This window comes from Vitis vinifera, chromosome 7 (assembly GCF_030704535.1).
Source record: "Vitis vinifera cultivar Pinot Noir 40024 chromosome 7, ASM3070453v1".
Taxonomy (NCBI): Eukaryota; Viridiplantae; Streptophyta; class Magnoliopsida; order Vitales; family Vitaceae; genus Vitis; species Vitis vinifera.
The window spans coordinates 3,130,984-3,146,641 of NC_081811.1; the positions used below are offsets into that span (position 1 = coordinate 3,130,984).

The window sequence follows — 15,658 nt, forward strand, 5'->3', positions numbered from 1 at the left end:
GGGAAAATTTATTTTAAAATAGGTAAAGTCAAACAGCTTGAAAATGTCTTAATTTTAAACCAGCTTGGTTCAAGATTTAAGTTAAAAATACGAACTGGGCTTAATTTTGAAATAAAAGAAATCTTATTTATTTATTTATTTATTTTTAAATGAAGGGTGGTTTTGGGCCACAAAAAGAAGGGCCTATACGGCCCATCCCATCCCAAGAAGGCCTTGGGTATTTTCTCGCATTTTCTCAGAGCTCCTCCTCGAGAAAAATCGCAGGGGAAAAGGGTTTAAGTCAAGGGTTTATCCATCGAAATGTTTCCGGTAAATTCACTTACAAATTTCAATCTCTTCCTAGATTTTCCCATTTTTTCGAAAATCTTCCATCCACATCAATCCTCTGCCCTGAAATCATGCAGGAAAATCCAGAGTCTGATCAAAGCATTTCAGGTGGAATTGCTTGCAGTAATGTATATATTCGACTATGAATTTTGAAAGAAAACAATCATTAAACAATGTTGATTTCTTTTTCTCAGAAGAAGAAGATTGGCCTCAGAATTGTATTTCATTAGGTGGAGCTACTGAGAAGAAGGTTTATGCTCTACTCTCACAAATCATTACATTTCACTTCGATTTTAGTCTACCGTAGTTGGATTTCTACTCATGTTTTTTCAACAGGAGTACATATTGGTTTGACATATTCTAATTGTAGTCATACTCTGATAGGAGGGATTTCAAATTCAATCACAGCTTGAGTTGCTCATAGGTATTCAGTTAATTCTGAGCTTGAACTCATTGTACCTTCAAGAAGCATATACTACTTGTCCGGTTCGTGAAGTTAAATATATGCCTTGTTGAAGCAACAAGCCATGATTCTGTTCGATTATTGATTATGGAATTGGGTTTTCAGGATTCTAGGACGTTCCTTGTGCAGGTACATATGAAGCGGATCACGGAAGGAAAACAGCAAATTTGTCACATGAGGCATGTTAACCCGATTGACTTGTTGTTTTCTTGTTTTGTGCTGAAGGTTGAGTTGGACTTTCCATGGGAATTGAATGGTAACAGCTGTGCTGTGTGTAGAATTTGAAGGGAGAACTCTATTACTCGGAATTGGGCCATAAAGAAAATGGAACTATTGCAATGTGATATGTTATAGAATAGTTTTAAGATTATAGGATATGTCAGTGCCACGAATTCCCTATCAGCATCTGTGATGATGACTGTCATTTTATGATGAAGGATCCACTTAAATTGATGGCTTTCTTTGAAAAATGATATGATTAATTATAATAGAACAATTAATTCCCATGAGATGTTCAAAATCTCTTTAGTAATCAAAAGATTGCCCTTTGACATTCATAAATTTGATCAGAAGCAAACAGGTTTCTCTTTTGAAGATGATGATGAAATGTCTGTCTTCCACAATGGGGGTCACTTGATCCTCTCTCCAAGGAAGGGATCTAAATGCAACTCAGAAGAGAGGGTCTATGATGATGAGGTACTCAGTAAGTTGAGATGGTACATGCCTATTTTATCTTCCTGTCATGCAGGCTTTGTCTTTATTACAATGCTCTGTCCTTGTTGCAAGAAATTGTGTTTTGTTGGTAAAGGGAAACAAATTCTCAACTTTTCCCCTCAACTCTGGGGCTAAAAATTTCCAGAAAGTTGATCTTCATAAATTTGGAAGTGCAAAGCAAGATGGAGACACATGGTCTGCAGTAACTAAAGAAACTGAGGAACTAGTTCACTTAAATGAAAATGCTGGGTGTTCATCATCCCATGTGTCCTATTCCAGGGGAAACAAATTCTCTAAAGGTACTTTCTCATTTCTTGGTGGATGCTTAACACTGATGTATCTTTTTGATTCCACTCCTGAATTTCATAATTATTGCTGCAGGTGGCAAAACTAAATCCAAGCCCAAATTTTCGTTCCGCTTTCAGTCGAATAAGGAAGATTCATTTGGGCCTTTTATTACTAATGAAAAAAGCAGCAGGTCATCCAAGGTTGATCAGGTGCCTGAAGGACTAGAAGCTATTGAACATAAAACCATGGAAGGTGCAATAGCTGAGTTTGTGGATGGTTTTCATGGAGAAAAGTTAAAGGAGACTGAGATTCATGCAGTGCAAGGTGACCAAACAGTTGGACATGGTTGTAGCAAGCATTCAGTGGCCGAGCTTCTAAATGACCTCCAGGAAAAAAATGGGCTGCTGGGAGGGAAATCTAAAATGGTTCACTTTCTTCTTTGACCTATAACTTTTTGGTTTTACAGTTCTCTACTGCAAATTTGATTTGGTTTTTGCTCCAGTGTTGTAGAAGAAAAGGCAGAAGGGTACAGCTTGTTATTAAGAAAAATATTTCCACATCAGAAGATAGAACCATGCAAAATGAAGACCCAGATGAGCCTATGGCTAGTGGACCATCGAGTGATGATGAGGTACCTATTTGGTGTGATGGTTCTTTGATCGTGTCTTTTTGTTAATATTATGTGCTGTGTACTAGTTATTTTACTTGGACAACTTTCAAACTCCAATGCCAGGCCAATATGCAAAATACAAGGCTTAATGTCTCAGAAGCTGAAAGAAAAACTATGGCAGATAGATTTCATGATGCTCTAGGTGCAGCCTCTGTAAATGATGAGGCTCCCCTTTTTGTGGTGCCTAAACCATCGGGGTGAGTGACATGGCTAGGTATCCATTTTTGTAGTTATGTCGACTTAGTAATTACAAATTCCATGTGAGAGATATGTTCTTACAACTCATGCTTTTGTACTTTGCAGCACTGGGTTGTTTGGAAAGTTGCAGCGAGTAATGCAGAGTGAAAAGGAAAGAGACATGAATTTCTTGAAGAAGTTACAAATAGGAGCTAGTCCAAATTGTAAAAGACTTAAAATGATCTATTTTTTCCTCAAAGTTTTGTCCTAAGCATAGTTTGAAGCTTGTTTACACATAGAAACTAACATGCATTGACAAAGGTCTTATGAGATGGGGTGTGTTTTTGGCATATTTTTGCATCCATTACTCCTTTTTCTTTAACACCTCTATAACCTTGTTTTCAGATGAAGCAAGCTGCATTGATGTGAAAATCCTGTCACGATTCTTTGAGGCAAAGCTGACTGTTTGCAATTGCTCTTTGGTTGAAAATGAAGAGGTCATTTTATATATTTTTGCATTGAGATTAAGTTGATGTGAATGATTCACAAAATTTTGCTCATTTAGCCATCAATTATTGGTGGTGGCATATTAGTGGAATAAGTGAGTAAGTTCTTTTAAAGTAATCACTGACTTGTGAATTAACGGGCAATTTATTGTTGCTAGACGCTTGTAAATTTGGAGTTTGATTGCATGTTACTTTATTTGGTAGTTTTGAACATTAGCACCATTTTTTACTTGCAAGGATGACATCTGCAGATATTCTGTATGAAATAATTTCCTTGGAAATTATACATACAAAATATTCAATATCAGGAGGTACATGACAATAATTGTACTGATTTCAGTGTCATTTGGCAGCATGCAAGGGCATGTTTGGAAACATCTTCAAGGAAGAATGCCTTCCAATGACCATTGATATTAATTTTGGCAGTGATTGAAAGTAATGTTAAATCATTTTATAATTTTGAACAAATTGCTGTCTTTCAACCTCCAACTTGCCCCTATTCAACTTAACAGAATGGTGCTTATTTCTCTCACAAAATGACTTGAAACAGATAAACTGCTAGATTTTGTCTGAAAACATTATCAAGGAGTGTGAAAGAACAATGTGTATTTGTTTATAACGAGTGTAGATAGAATTGATATTCTCTGAGTTGCATCAATCACTCCTTGAAGTATCTTCTCTATCTAGAGTGTGAAACATCACTGCTTTTATTAATTATAGGTTAAACCTACATAAAAATATGAAATAGTGTCATTTTGCTATCATTGACTAAATCTATTCAAAATAGTATCATTTTTCTGGTTATGGCTGCTTATTTTCAAGTGATGTTGATTGTTGTCTGGTTATGATCCTCATAGGAGGATGATTGAATCTGTATTCTTGCTTATGCAGAGTTCCCAACAGGGAGAGAGCTACCAAATATTGAAGGAATGCCGAAGAAGGCTAAATACAGTTATCTTTAGCTCAAGAGCTTGTGGTGATGTTGAGCTTGAGGTTGCGAATTTGATTCGTATTCATCCCGCCTGGTATGGATAGCATGCCTGTTATCTATTGCATGGACTACATTTTCAAAACCTAATGAGAGGAAAATTTGATGCTAGCTAAGGCTACGTTTGGTTCTTGGAAAATTTAAGGGAAAGAAAATAGAGAGGAAAAATAGAAGGAAAATAAAAAGTAAATTTGAAGTCAATAATTTATTTTTATATGCTACTTCATACTCATTTACTTATTTTAACTTGTTTCACATTTAAGTTTTTTTACTAATTTTAATTATATTTGATTTTCTTTAGTATTTTCTATAATAAAACCAAATACGAGATAATAATTTTCTCTAGCATTCTCTTTTTCTTTGCCTTAGTACTTTCCTGAAACCAAACATAAAAGAAACTTGGGAGTGATATCCGCACTTATCAATAGGATCAAATATCATTCTCATAGTATGCTTACTATAAAGTTCTGACATTTCCGATGCCACTTTCAAATGAAAGGTAATACTCATATATGTGTTGATGAATCATCTGAACAGGAAAGAGGTACAAGTAACAGGAAGCGACAAGATAATCATCTTGGCTACATATTTCTCCCAGATGTCAATTTGATCAGTCTGGTTTCACCAAAGGAAAAAGGTGAATGTAGTATTCCATTCTCTCTTTCAAAACACATATCTAAGCCTTCAACTTGGTTGAACACCTGATCGATCCGCATTCTCTTCTCTTAGTTTCAAAGTACTTCTTGCAAAGAGTTGAATGAGACACAAAATTGTAACTTTACAAGGATTGTAGCATGACAGACCATGATGGTGTTGTACAAGAATTCTACTAAATCAAGGAGGAATAAGATATTGAAGGGCAACACTTTACATGGATTTGCTCGAAAAGATGGAGCATCTCCTAAGAAGCAATTCAAAGGCATTGAGCTCACCCCAACTTGGAAATGTCAAATTTGGGTTGGGAAATTTCAATTCTGTAATTTTGAATATCTCATTCAACTTCACCAAACAAAGAAATATGCTAATATTTGATGTAATACAACTATTTTCTTACATTTCTAATGCTTTTTTTTTTGTTTTTTTTTTGCTTAAATATTAGACTGGAGAAATTGCTTCTTACGTCTGATTTCTCACCAAGGAGTAGGTTAAACGTAATAAAAACATTTTTATAATTACATTTGTTAAACATAAAATTTAATGGTCCATCCAAGAATTAAAACCTTATAGTAAAAAGGCCCTAAATTGCTTAATGACTAAACCATTGGTAACATTTCCAAAGTGAAGATACTAGGTTTTTTTCAATTATTTTATAATTTTCATAATGTCAATAAAAAATGATTAAATACTTATGTTAATCTAATCAACTAAAAATTAAAGAAATTTAAGAAATTTTTAATATGATACAACGATCAATGAGATTTCTACGTCCATATAGTATATCAAAATCTAATAGTCAATGGAAAAAAAATTGATATAATGATGAAACACTCATTTTCTTTTCAATTGTAAGTGTATTCTTTTAAAAAATAATAGTATTCTTAAAAAAAAATTAAATGTTAAATCAATGGGTTAAATATATAATAAGGGAAAATTTGTCATTTTATCAATACAAAAAAAAAAACGGATTAAATATACAATAATTGTAAGCTCATCATTTCAACAATATAATTTTTTTTTTTTCCAGCAAAAGCTGCTCAACCATTACAATCGCGCAATTCAATCCTTATGAACTTGACATGAGTGCAACAAAATTGATTTAAATTTTATAATCCAACAAATCAATCATATCTATTTTCTAATTAAAATAAATTTCTCCAAATCAAATTTTGGAGTAAAAACACATCATATATACCAAAAAATGGTTTGGAAGTAAAGAAAAAGAAAGAAAAAAATAAAAATAAAAATAATGGATGGAACAGTCCATCCAACTTTACACTCCATTGGGTTTGCCCATTGACTATTTGTTCACCAGGGTTCTTAAAAATTAATTTTTAATGAATAGTTTTTATTTGTTTTCATCAATAAGATCTACTCTGAGAATTTTAAATATGGGAATCGGTGTCTTTCATCAAATGCATACTGATGGGCAACACTCCTCGATGTGACACTTTTTTCTTTTTTGTTTGGTTACTTTAATACGCTTGACTTTTTCTTCTCTGATTCTCTGCTGAATGAATCAATAATGACTTATCGTGGCCTCAAAAGACGAATCTTGGATCTTTCTCAGCAAGCCTATTTTCAATTTTTTAAGGCTTCCATCGCTTTTTAGTCTTCTAGGGTTTTGATCATTTCATCTGAAAACTGAAAAAAAAAATGTGCAGATCACTGGAGATAACCTTGGTCTCAGCGAATGGTATCAAAAAGGTCAAACACATCTCCAAGATGGATGTGTACGTGGTGGCCACCGTCTCTGGCGATCCTCAGAGCCTCCAGAAAACGCCGGTGCACAAGGACGGTGGGTCCAACCCCACTTGGAACTTCACTATGAAATTCACCATCGATGAATCGCTGGCTCAATTGGACCATCTCATGCTTATTTTCCAGCTCCGCTGCTGCCGGCATGTCCGCGCCGACAAGGATATCGGCGAAGCCAACGTGTCCGTCAAAGAGCTCCTCAACCACGCCGGGGACGACATGTCCGCAAAGTATGTCACATACGAAGTTAAAAAGCCCTCTGGGAAGCCCAAAGGCAAGTTGAACTTCTCTTTCAAGTTCGGCGAGAGATCACATCCAGGTGCAACTCCGCAGGTATGCTCGCCGGTGACTGCATATCCCATTCACACAGTGTACGGATCACCATATGCTCCACCCTCAGTGGCGGCGCCTTACCCAGAAACAACGGCGGTGGAATTTTATCCGCCGGTGGGTTTTCCTAATACAGCAGATGGGTATCATTCAAATGGTGGGCATTCGTCAAAGCCGCCGCAAGGGTATCCTCCTCCGGAGCCGGAGAATGGGTATTCACCTGTGAAACATGAGCTGCCGGATCAGCAGCCGACGAAGAATGATGATATCAGTCTGGAAACGCTGGGGGCTGCCATAGCTATGATTTTAATGGGAGATAAGGTGTCTGATGCAGCTGTTGTTAGTAGCGATCATGATCGTGTCTATAACTCACATGGTTTGGATAGCTGATCTTCGGTGTACTTTTGGAAATTCTCCTCCTCTATGCTTGTTTGGATTCCAAGAAAAGTTGAAATACCTTAATGGAAAAACCTCTACTTCTGACATGTATTGATATTAATTTAGTATTCCTGTATTTGAGGTGTCATAGTTTTAAGGATTGGGAAGCAATGTTCAAATTGTTATGCAATTTTCATTGAATTAATAGCTTTCTTTCAAACCTCCATATTGCGCTAATTCAATCTCACCCAGAAAGCGGCTCATCTCAAAATCACTTGAAGTGATAATCGATAGCTATGAGTTAATAATTAACTAGAACTATTCTTCTTTGGAGTTGTATTGATTTCAAGTACTTTGGAAGCTCTCTCCTCTCTCTAGGATGTAAGGCATTGCTGTTGTTGTCACTACTTTTAATCTTGTAGGCCTATTTTAAAGCCAGGAGGTCCTTTGTACCTAGAGCCGAGAATGTCTCTACCTGTTTGACCTCCCTAATCCCACGGGAGTGGTTCGTTACAAAACCCATGTGAACTAATGCCTTCTTTCTATGCTTTTAGTTGACTGAATGCAGATGGTTGTAGAAGAAAAATTGAATGCGAATATTCTCTCCTATCCACAGCTCCCAAATATCGAAGGAATAGATCAATTAAGGAAGTCTACATATAATCCATATATCTTTAGGTAAAAGCATGTGGTGATGTTGAGATGCACTTGAGATTCCATTGCTTCTTTTCTCAACTAATTAAGTATGAATTACTTGTGGCTAATCAAGGGGAAACTCCCGAACCTGTTCACAATATTGTAGCATGATACTCTCTCTTTCTATAAGAACCTGATTTTGATGAAGGCTGATGTTCTGCAAGGATCAAAAGCGCAGTGGGAAACTCTCTCTTCTATATCTAAATAAGAAATTCGACTACAGATACGTTTAGCTATTTACACCATACGAAATTAAAAACTGCGAGGCGAGGTGGACAGATTTATTATTAATATGATTACTGAGTACAAAACAAAGAGAACACAGATTAACTTCACACATAAAGAGTAATGCTATATAGATGGCGGAAAATGATTCTCCGGCTCCGTCTTTCAATGGAGACTGACTTGTTTTTGTCTTGTGTCTTTTAGAAAGAAGCAAAGGCCATATAAAACGTCTAGCTAGACATGTATCTTCACTTACATATGTCTGTCCACGTTGAAGCTGTCCACCATCTAGAACCCAAACGGGTTCAGACCGAGGATCGTAAGGGCAGCAAAGGCCACCCTAGCGACTTCTACACCTCCAATCCCGCCGTGTCGCTGTTGTTGCGGCAGCAGCGGCTGCATTGCATAGCCGTAATATGGTGGATGGTAAGGTGGGTAATAACCTGGATAATAAGGAGGGGGAGGGGGCGGGTAGACCCATTGAGCGGGAGGTGGATAGGGCCACGAGTAGGGTGGAGCCGCCGAGTACTTGTTGCCGCCTCCTGGTGGCGGTGGTGGTGGTGATGGAGGACCATAACCGTAGAAAGGCGCCATAGCTGCAAGCCTGCAACTTCTTATTGCTAGATCCCTATACCCTTTTATAATCAAGTTTGAAGGTGAATTATAGCTTGATATAGAAGTAACCGTTATGACTCCGTTTTCTCCGCGAAATTTCCAGTGAATTTAGATTTGTGGAGGACTTGGCTCTCCGTTGGGTAAAGTCTCCGAAGACCGTCAAGTTGCAGGCACGACAGTGAAATAGACACGATTTTGTTAAATCAATAATATTACTTAATAATTTAATTTAAGATAGATTAATCTCTTTTTAATAAAATAATTTAATGTCGCAGTCAACACCTAAAAATAATAATTTAAAATAAAATTAATTTATTTTAAATTTTAAATCTCTTTTATCTTATTTATTTATAACCAATAGAGCTATCTTTAGAGGATGTTTGATACGTGAGAATAGAGAGTGAGAATAAACATTTCATTCATTTTCTCCCTTATTTTTATGTTTGGATAAATGTTAAGAAGATTGGAATAAAAAATTATCAAAATATTTATCTTCGCTAGAAACCCATTTATCATCCACTTCTATACCACAAGTGATTATTTTCAACTAAATCAATCAAACTTTCCACGACATTTAGAATATAATTTAAATATTATAATAAATATATATTTGGTAAAATGTAATTTTATAACAACTTAAGCATAATAAATTATTCAAATTTTTAATAAAAATTATAATTGAATATTTGTACGTTAGGGTTATATGATTTTTATGATTAATTTTTTATTTATTAAGTATATATATATTTTTAGTTTTATTATTTAATAACAAAAAAACTTTCAAATTTTATTTTTTAAAAATAAAAATAAAAATAAAAAATTATTTTAAATTATATGGAAAGATATTAGGGGGTGTTTGGTACATCGGAATAGGGAATGGAAATAATATTTTGTTTCCTTTCCTATTTCTTAGTGGAATGGAATGAATTTGATGATTCCATTTCTACCATTTGGATGAACTTAGGAATGCAAGATTGGAATGATTATTTGTTTACATTCCAATGTTTGATAATAATAGGAATGGAAATGAAAAAGAAATAAATTTACAATAATATCCTTATATATAATTTAAAATATTTTTTTATCTTTACTTCTATTTTAAAAAAATAAAATTTGAGAGGTTTTTTGTTATTAAATAATAAGACTAAAAAATATATATATACTCAATAAATAAAAAATTAACCATAAAAAATCGTATAACCCTAATGCACAAATATTCAATTATTATTTTTATTAAAAATTTGAATAATTTGTCATGCTTAAGTAGTTATAAAATTATATTTTTCAAAAAAAAATTATTTATTATAATATTTAAATTCTCAAAGCTAGCAAATGTTTTTCAGAACCTAGTTGCAGCAAACAATGACGAATCCTAGATCCAATAATCAAAATGAACATCCAAAACCCTATAAATTAGAAATTGATTTTTTTTTTTTAAATATCGTGGAAGGTTTAATTGATTCAATTTGAAAGAATCACTTGTTGTAGAGAATTGGATGATGAGTGGTCTCTAGCTTTGCAAAGAAGATAAGAAGTGGATGATGAATGGATCTCTACCTTTACAAAGAAGATAAACATCGGATTTGAAAAACAAGATAAGAGGGTAAAATAGTAATTTAGGTTATTTTATATTATCAAATAAGTTTAATGAATCAGAATACCACCTACTTTTAATGAATGCAAATCCGACTCATAAGTTGAATTTGATTTCTGCTGGAATAATTTTTTATTTCATTTCCGCCTTCTTAACATTTATCCAAACATAGGAATAAGGGAGAAAAGGAATGAGATGTCTATTCCCACTCCCTATTCCCGTGTACCAAACACCCCCTTATTGTAAATTTATTTCTTTTTCATTTTCATTCCTATTATTATCAAACATTGGAATGGAAATAAATAATCATTCCAATCTTGTATTCTTAAGTTCATCCAAATGGTAGAAATATAATCGTTAAATTCATTTCTATTCATTAAGAAATAGGAATGGAAACAAAATATTCATTTCCATTCCCTATTTCGACGTACCAAACACTCCCTTTAAAAAAATGTGTTTTGATAAAATATATGAAAATAAAACTTAAAATTTTTAAATTAGTATTATTTTTATCTATTTAAAATATAGGTACTTTTTAATAATTCATTTGACTATTTCTTAAAATGTCAATTTTATTTGTGATATCATCCACGTCAATTGTCGCGTAAATAATTTTGAGTATACTTGTAAAAATATTTTATTACTTTTACTTTTTTTTCTTTTCTTTTCTTTAATTTTTTCATTCTATTTTTTTATTAAATTTTCCCTCAAAAATTCCAAACACCAAACGTAGAGATTTCCAAGAACTAAGCATAAAGTAACAGGTGGTGTTTGATAAAACTGAAATTATGTGTTGAAAAACTTCAGTTCTAAATTATATGCGTTGAAATTAATTATATTATTGAATTAATAAAAAATGCAAAGGGTAAGTGTTGAATTTAATTTCTATTAAAGTTTGAGAATGATTTTTTATTCTATCGATTAATGAATTGAACCGAAAATGGCTAATTTAGTAATTTCACTCCAAAACTCGTACCTAAAGCTCTCGTATAAACCAACCTTTAGCATCATATATATTGAAGAGCTTCAAAAAAATTTTGCAAGTGTACCATTCTTACATTTGTTAATCTTTCTTTGATGCACTTTCATAACATCATCGATATTAGACTTTAATGAATAATTATGAAAAAATCAACAATTTCATGGAAATTCATTGGCATATTTATTGGGGTTTAGTGTCTTAAATCTTCCGTTGCTCTGTTAGATGACTGGGAGTCTTCCAACCAACAACATTCAATGTGTCGACTCTATAGCCAAAAAAGAAAAATAAAAAATAAAAAAATAAAAAATTCATGTCTCATGTTTACGTCATGAGAAAGAAAGGAAAAAATCAAACTATGCGCAGCCTTAAAAAGCAATCATTCTGAACATTACATTTTCAATTGAATTCGAGTCAATATAAGATTTTTCTGCAAATTCAAGGTTTTAAAGATTCAATGTAGTTTTATCAACTGGGAAGAGAGGTTTCCAGAGAGTTTCCCACTCGTTTAAATGGTCAAGAAAGCATGTACGCACGTTATTAAATTGTGTTTCTTGGACCAACACTCTTCACTCGTCACCATTTTTTAAGACTTACAATTAACGACAAATTTCGTATCACTTTCCTATTGCGGCAGCTCTTAGAAAAATCATTAATTAAAATTAATTTTTAATTAAAATATGTAATAAACTATGTTTTAAAAAAAATATGTTTTTAAAAATAAAAAAATTAGCCAATAATAAAAAAATATGTTTTTATATATATATGGAAATAGTGTCATACCAAGTCTATTTAATTTTGTCAGCAAGTGGGTGTTTTATTTTTATATATATATTTTTTTCCTTGACAAGTGGGGGTTTTAGAAAAATCTTATCCAAAAGATGCCATCTATAAATCTATAATATGACACCTGTGTTGTGAATTTCCATGAATTTTCTTTCTATCCTCTCTCCTCTCTACCCGCTATCCATGAAGCAGCATGGGAGCCCGTAATTCAAATTTTGATCATTTCAAACATCAATCTAATACAAAGGAGCCGTGAAGCCACCATAAATTTCAGGACTCCTTTGGATCTCTCTACATCTCTACCTCTCTTGTCGTCCTCATCATCATCATCTCCATCAGGCATGGAAGAACTCTGCAGATCTTTTGATATCACAGACCTTTCTGCAGAAGACCTAGAAGATGTCAGGCTCATCTTGAAGATGAAGGTCTACGCCATCGTCTCCATCTCCGGCGACCCCTTCATCGACCCCAACAGATGGTACTCCACCGCCGTCGACTACCAAGGTAGGACATGCCCCAGATGGAACAACACCTTCTTCCACTTCACTCTCCATGATCCCTCCCTCTTCACCAACCGCCTCCACCTCATGTTTAGATTCTACTGCGAACGGACCTTCCACCACAACCGTTACATAGGAGGAATCATCGTTCCAGTCAAGTGCCTGTTCGACCTTGCCGGAGTGCTCGACTCCTTCTACCATGTCAGTTTTCCTGTGAAGCTCCCCTCAGGCGGTGAAAAGGGCTTTCTCAAGCTCTCCTTCCGGTTCGGGCAGTCCCTCCCTCGCCTCATACGGCCGGCACCGCCATGGCCGCCGCAGCAGCTGCCGAGAAACAACACCTTCAATCATGAAGAGCCACCTCAACTTTACAGTGGGTACCCTTCAAACGACCCCTGCAGTTACATCCATAGCCGTCAACAAGCCTGCAATTATGATGATCAACGACGAAATGATCTTCACACAAATCAGGTCCAGTACGCTTCATATAATTTCCGGTCATCCAGTCTTCCAAGCGCACCGAGCTACGACCAAATTAATTCTAGCGGGTCTTTCCCGAGTTCCTTTGAACATTATCCAGATAGCGATAAAGATGACGCATATTACTCTTCTGGTTCATACGATGATGAAGCCGACCGGTGAAAATATCTCAGCCGCAACTCAACTTCATCGATACAAAAAATGGAAAATGTTTGAGTTTGTCTGGATTAGGCTACATGTGTAATTAGCTTAGCCAGTCCATTTGTGCAATATTATTATTAGGAAATTAGGGTTTCGCACTCATGTACCATGTACTACTCTCTAGAGGTGTAAATATTGTGCCCTCTCTCATCCAAATTTCAAAAACACATCCTTGGCCCTCATAGAAATTCTAATCTCATGTTGTTTAAAAAATATTGATTGATCACTAGTTTATTAATTGATGATAAATAATAACTTGCAAAATAAAGAATTAAGGGCATAAAATATTGAACTATATATATATATATCATGCTCCTTAATACCCTCGTGTATAAAGAGACAAATAAAATTTGCATACATATCTAACAAACAAATAAGAGAAATGCAAATTAAAAAGAACGGGTTCAAGCGATTTTCCGTTAAACTAAGTTTTGATCCCATATTGAATTACTAATTTTTTTAAAAATTTAAACTTGTAGAATTTTAACTCAATATGCATATCATGTTTTTTAATACATTTTCTCACCTATGACTTTTACACATGAAAAGACAAATAAAATTTGATCAAATCAAACTAAAATATCATGTTAATCTACCAATTTTTCAAAGGACTCGAGATTATAAGATGTAATCTCAATATACATGTCATGTTTCTTAACATAAAATTTGAGTATTTGCATATATTTTTATGATCTCTCCCTTGATGATGGAGACTTCTTGTCCTTTGATTGTTTCATATTTGTTAGAACATCACCATCCGTTGACTTAGTCAAAATGCTCTTCTTAGACAAAAAAAAAAAATTGTTAAAATGATCTTATCAAACCTTTAGCCAAAGTCCAAGAGAAAGTCGAAAGTCATTCTTTAACATAAATTAAAGTGTGACAGAGATTATTAGTAAGCTTGATTTGTTAGATTAATTTTAAATTTATCAAAAATAATACAAAAGAAAATCCACTAATATCTAAATAAATAAGGGGTAGGAGAGATGGGTGTTGACTTCAATCATCAAGTTGGATGGTTGATCGAATATTTAATTTAATTTAATTAGGGGATCGTGCTCCCTTACCAACTTCTCTAAGTTTAAATTAATTAATAGCAAACTTGTTTAATCACACGATTTCATAAATTATCCTTTCTAAATTGAATCATTTTCAAAAAATAAAAATAATATATATATTTTTTTCCTTATATGTTCTTAAATAAGCAAGCATTAATTCCAACAATTATTAAAAATACTACAAGTCTCCCCATTCACATTACCAAGTGAAGTGAGCACTACGTGTTGGATTAATCACTGATACCCACCTTTCTGAGCCAATAGGGTCAAGACACATGGCAAGCAGCATGAATAAAAAAATTAAAAAAAAACCGATTCTTCAGGTTAACCAATCTTACCAACCGGTTGCCAAAGGAATTAATATCATGCACCACACGTTGTTATCATCTATTACGATAACCAATTATAAAATATGTTAAAATATTTAATTTAATTATTACCTTTTATGGAAATTTTCTATGAAGTAATAAAATAAAGAAAATTTTGAAATAAGAATTTTAAGGAAAAGAAAATTTGCTATTATTCCTAATTCTATGACCCTTTTAGTATTTTAATCTTTAAATTTTTTTTGGAAAATTCCAATCGAATGAAAGAGGATAAGGTTGAAGTTTTGGAAATTTTTAAATTGAAATGACGATTTTACCCTCATTTAAACACATCTACGAAGTATGAAGGTACGTTATAAGGTAAAATGTAATAAACACTTAATGTTTTTACACAATATTATTGCTAAATGAGGTAAAAAAAACTTTAAAAATTAAAAAAATCGTTTGAAAAGTACAAAAAATATGAGAAAAATATCAAGAATGTAAGGATGTTCTTATACCCTCTTCACATTCTTTGTACTATTTTCAATTTTTTAATATTTTCATCTTTTTATTTTTTCGGATATTGTTCATATCAATTTTAAAGTGTAGTCCGAGTTTTACAAAATATTATTACCCGCTTAAGTGAAAAAAAAAATTAAAAATTTGAAAAATTTAGAGGGAACAAAGAATTAAAAATATTTTTTTCCCTCTATGTTCTTAAATAAGCAAGCATCAATTCCACCAATTATTAAAAATACTTGAAAGTCTCCAACGTACGCATTACGTCCTCCATTGACGTTAGCAAGTGAAGTGAGCTCTACGTCTAGCATTAATTGCGTAACCCACATCTTCCCTTCGAGCACGTCTCCACATTTTTATTTCAATGACATATGAATATTTTTTAAATTAAATAATAAATAATAATATTATAAATAATTAAATATATGCCATGCATAAATTCTC

General features: G+C 33.5%; 3 protein-coding genes across 17 annotated transcripts; all 3 read left to right on the forward strand.

The window, feature by feature from the left end:
• Positions 1–197: 197 nt before the first annotated feature.
• LOC100854629 (uncharacterized) lies at positions 198–5,188 on the forward strand. Of its 15 annotated transcripts, none has more exons than XM_010653726.3 (15): positions 198–309; positions 405–435; positions 522–577; positions 712–751; positions 920–969; positions 1,361–1,486; positions 1,599–1,803; positions 1,886–2,217; positions 2,295–2,423; positions 2,526–2,659; positions 2,766–2,863; positions 3,045–3,136; positions 4,037–4,170; positions 4,671–4,770; positions 4,863–5,188. In XM_010653726.3, the coding sequence occupies exons 1-14, from the start codon at positions 301–303 to the stop codon at positions 4,741–4,743; spliced, it is 1,509 nt and encodes a 502-aa protein (XP_010652028.1). In that variant the 5' UTR covers positions 198–300; the 3' UTR covers positions 4,744–4,770; positions 4,863–5,188. The 15 variants fall into 15 exon arrangements, 14 of the variants coding, with proteins under 14 accessions (XP_010652028.1, XP_010652029.1, XP_010652027.1 ...); XM_010653727.3 differs by having other exon boundaries at positions 4,927–5,188; XM_010653725.3 differs by having other exon boundaries at positions 4,671–5,188.
• A 1,063-nt stretch (positions 5,189–6,251) lies between these two features.
• LOC104879761 (protein SRC2-like) lies at positions 6,252–7,457 on the forward strand. Its single transcript, XM_010653724.3, has one exon. The coding sequence runs from the start codon at positions 6,447–6,449 to the stop codon at positions 7,266–7,268; it is 822 nt and encodes a 273-aa protein (XP_010652026.1). The 5' UTR covers positions 6,252–6,446; the 3' UTR covers positions 7,269–7,457.
• Positions 7,458–12,281: 4,824 nt separating this feature from the next.
• On the forward strand, positions 12,282–13,517 carry LOC100240854 (protein SRC2 homolog). The gene has a single exon (XM_002268375.5). It carries the CDS (start codon positions 12,493–12,495, stop codon positions 13,288–13,290), a length of 798 nt encoding a protein of 265 aa, XP_002268411.1. The 5' UTR covers positions 12,282–12,492; the 3' UTR covers positions 13,291–13,517.
• Positions 13,518–15,658: the final 2,141 nt, after the last annotated feature.

What these genes read in the sequence shown, in the direction of transcription:
- LOC100854629 (XM_010653725.3), top strand. An exon ending in GTGGAGCTACTGAGAAGAAG is followed by an intron (nt 578 to 711) that starts GTTTATGCTCTA and finishes ATACTCTGATAG; the next exon opens with GAGGGATTTCAAATTCAATC. An exon ending in TGGGAGGGAAATCTAAAATG is followed by an intron (nt 2,218 to 2,294) that starts GTTCACTTTCTT and finishes TTTTTGCTCCAG; the next exon opens with TGTTGTAGAAGAAAAGGCAG.
- LOC104879761 (XM_010653724.3), top strand. Translation starts at nt 6,447, where the DNA reads ATGTGCAGATCACTGGAGATAACCTTGGTCTCAGCGAATGGTATCAAA.
- LOC100240854 (XM_002268375.5), top strand. Translation starts at nt 12,493, where the DNA reads ATGGAAGAACTCTGCAGATCTTTTGATATCACAGACCTTTCTGCAGAA.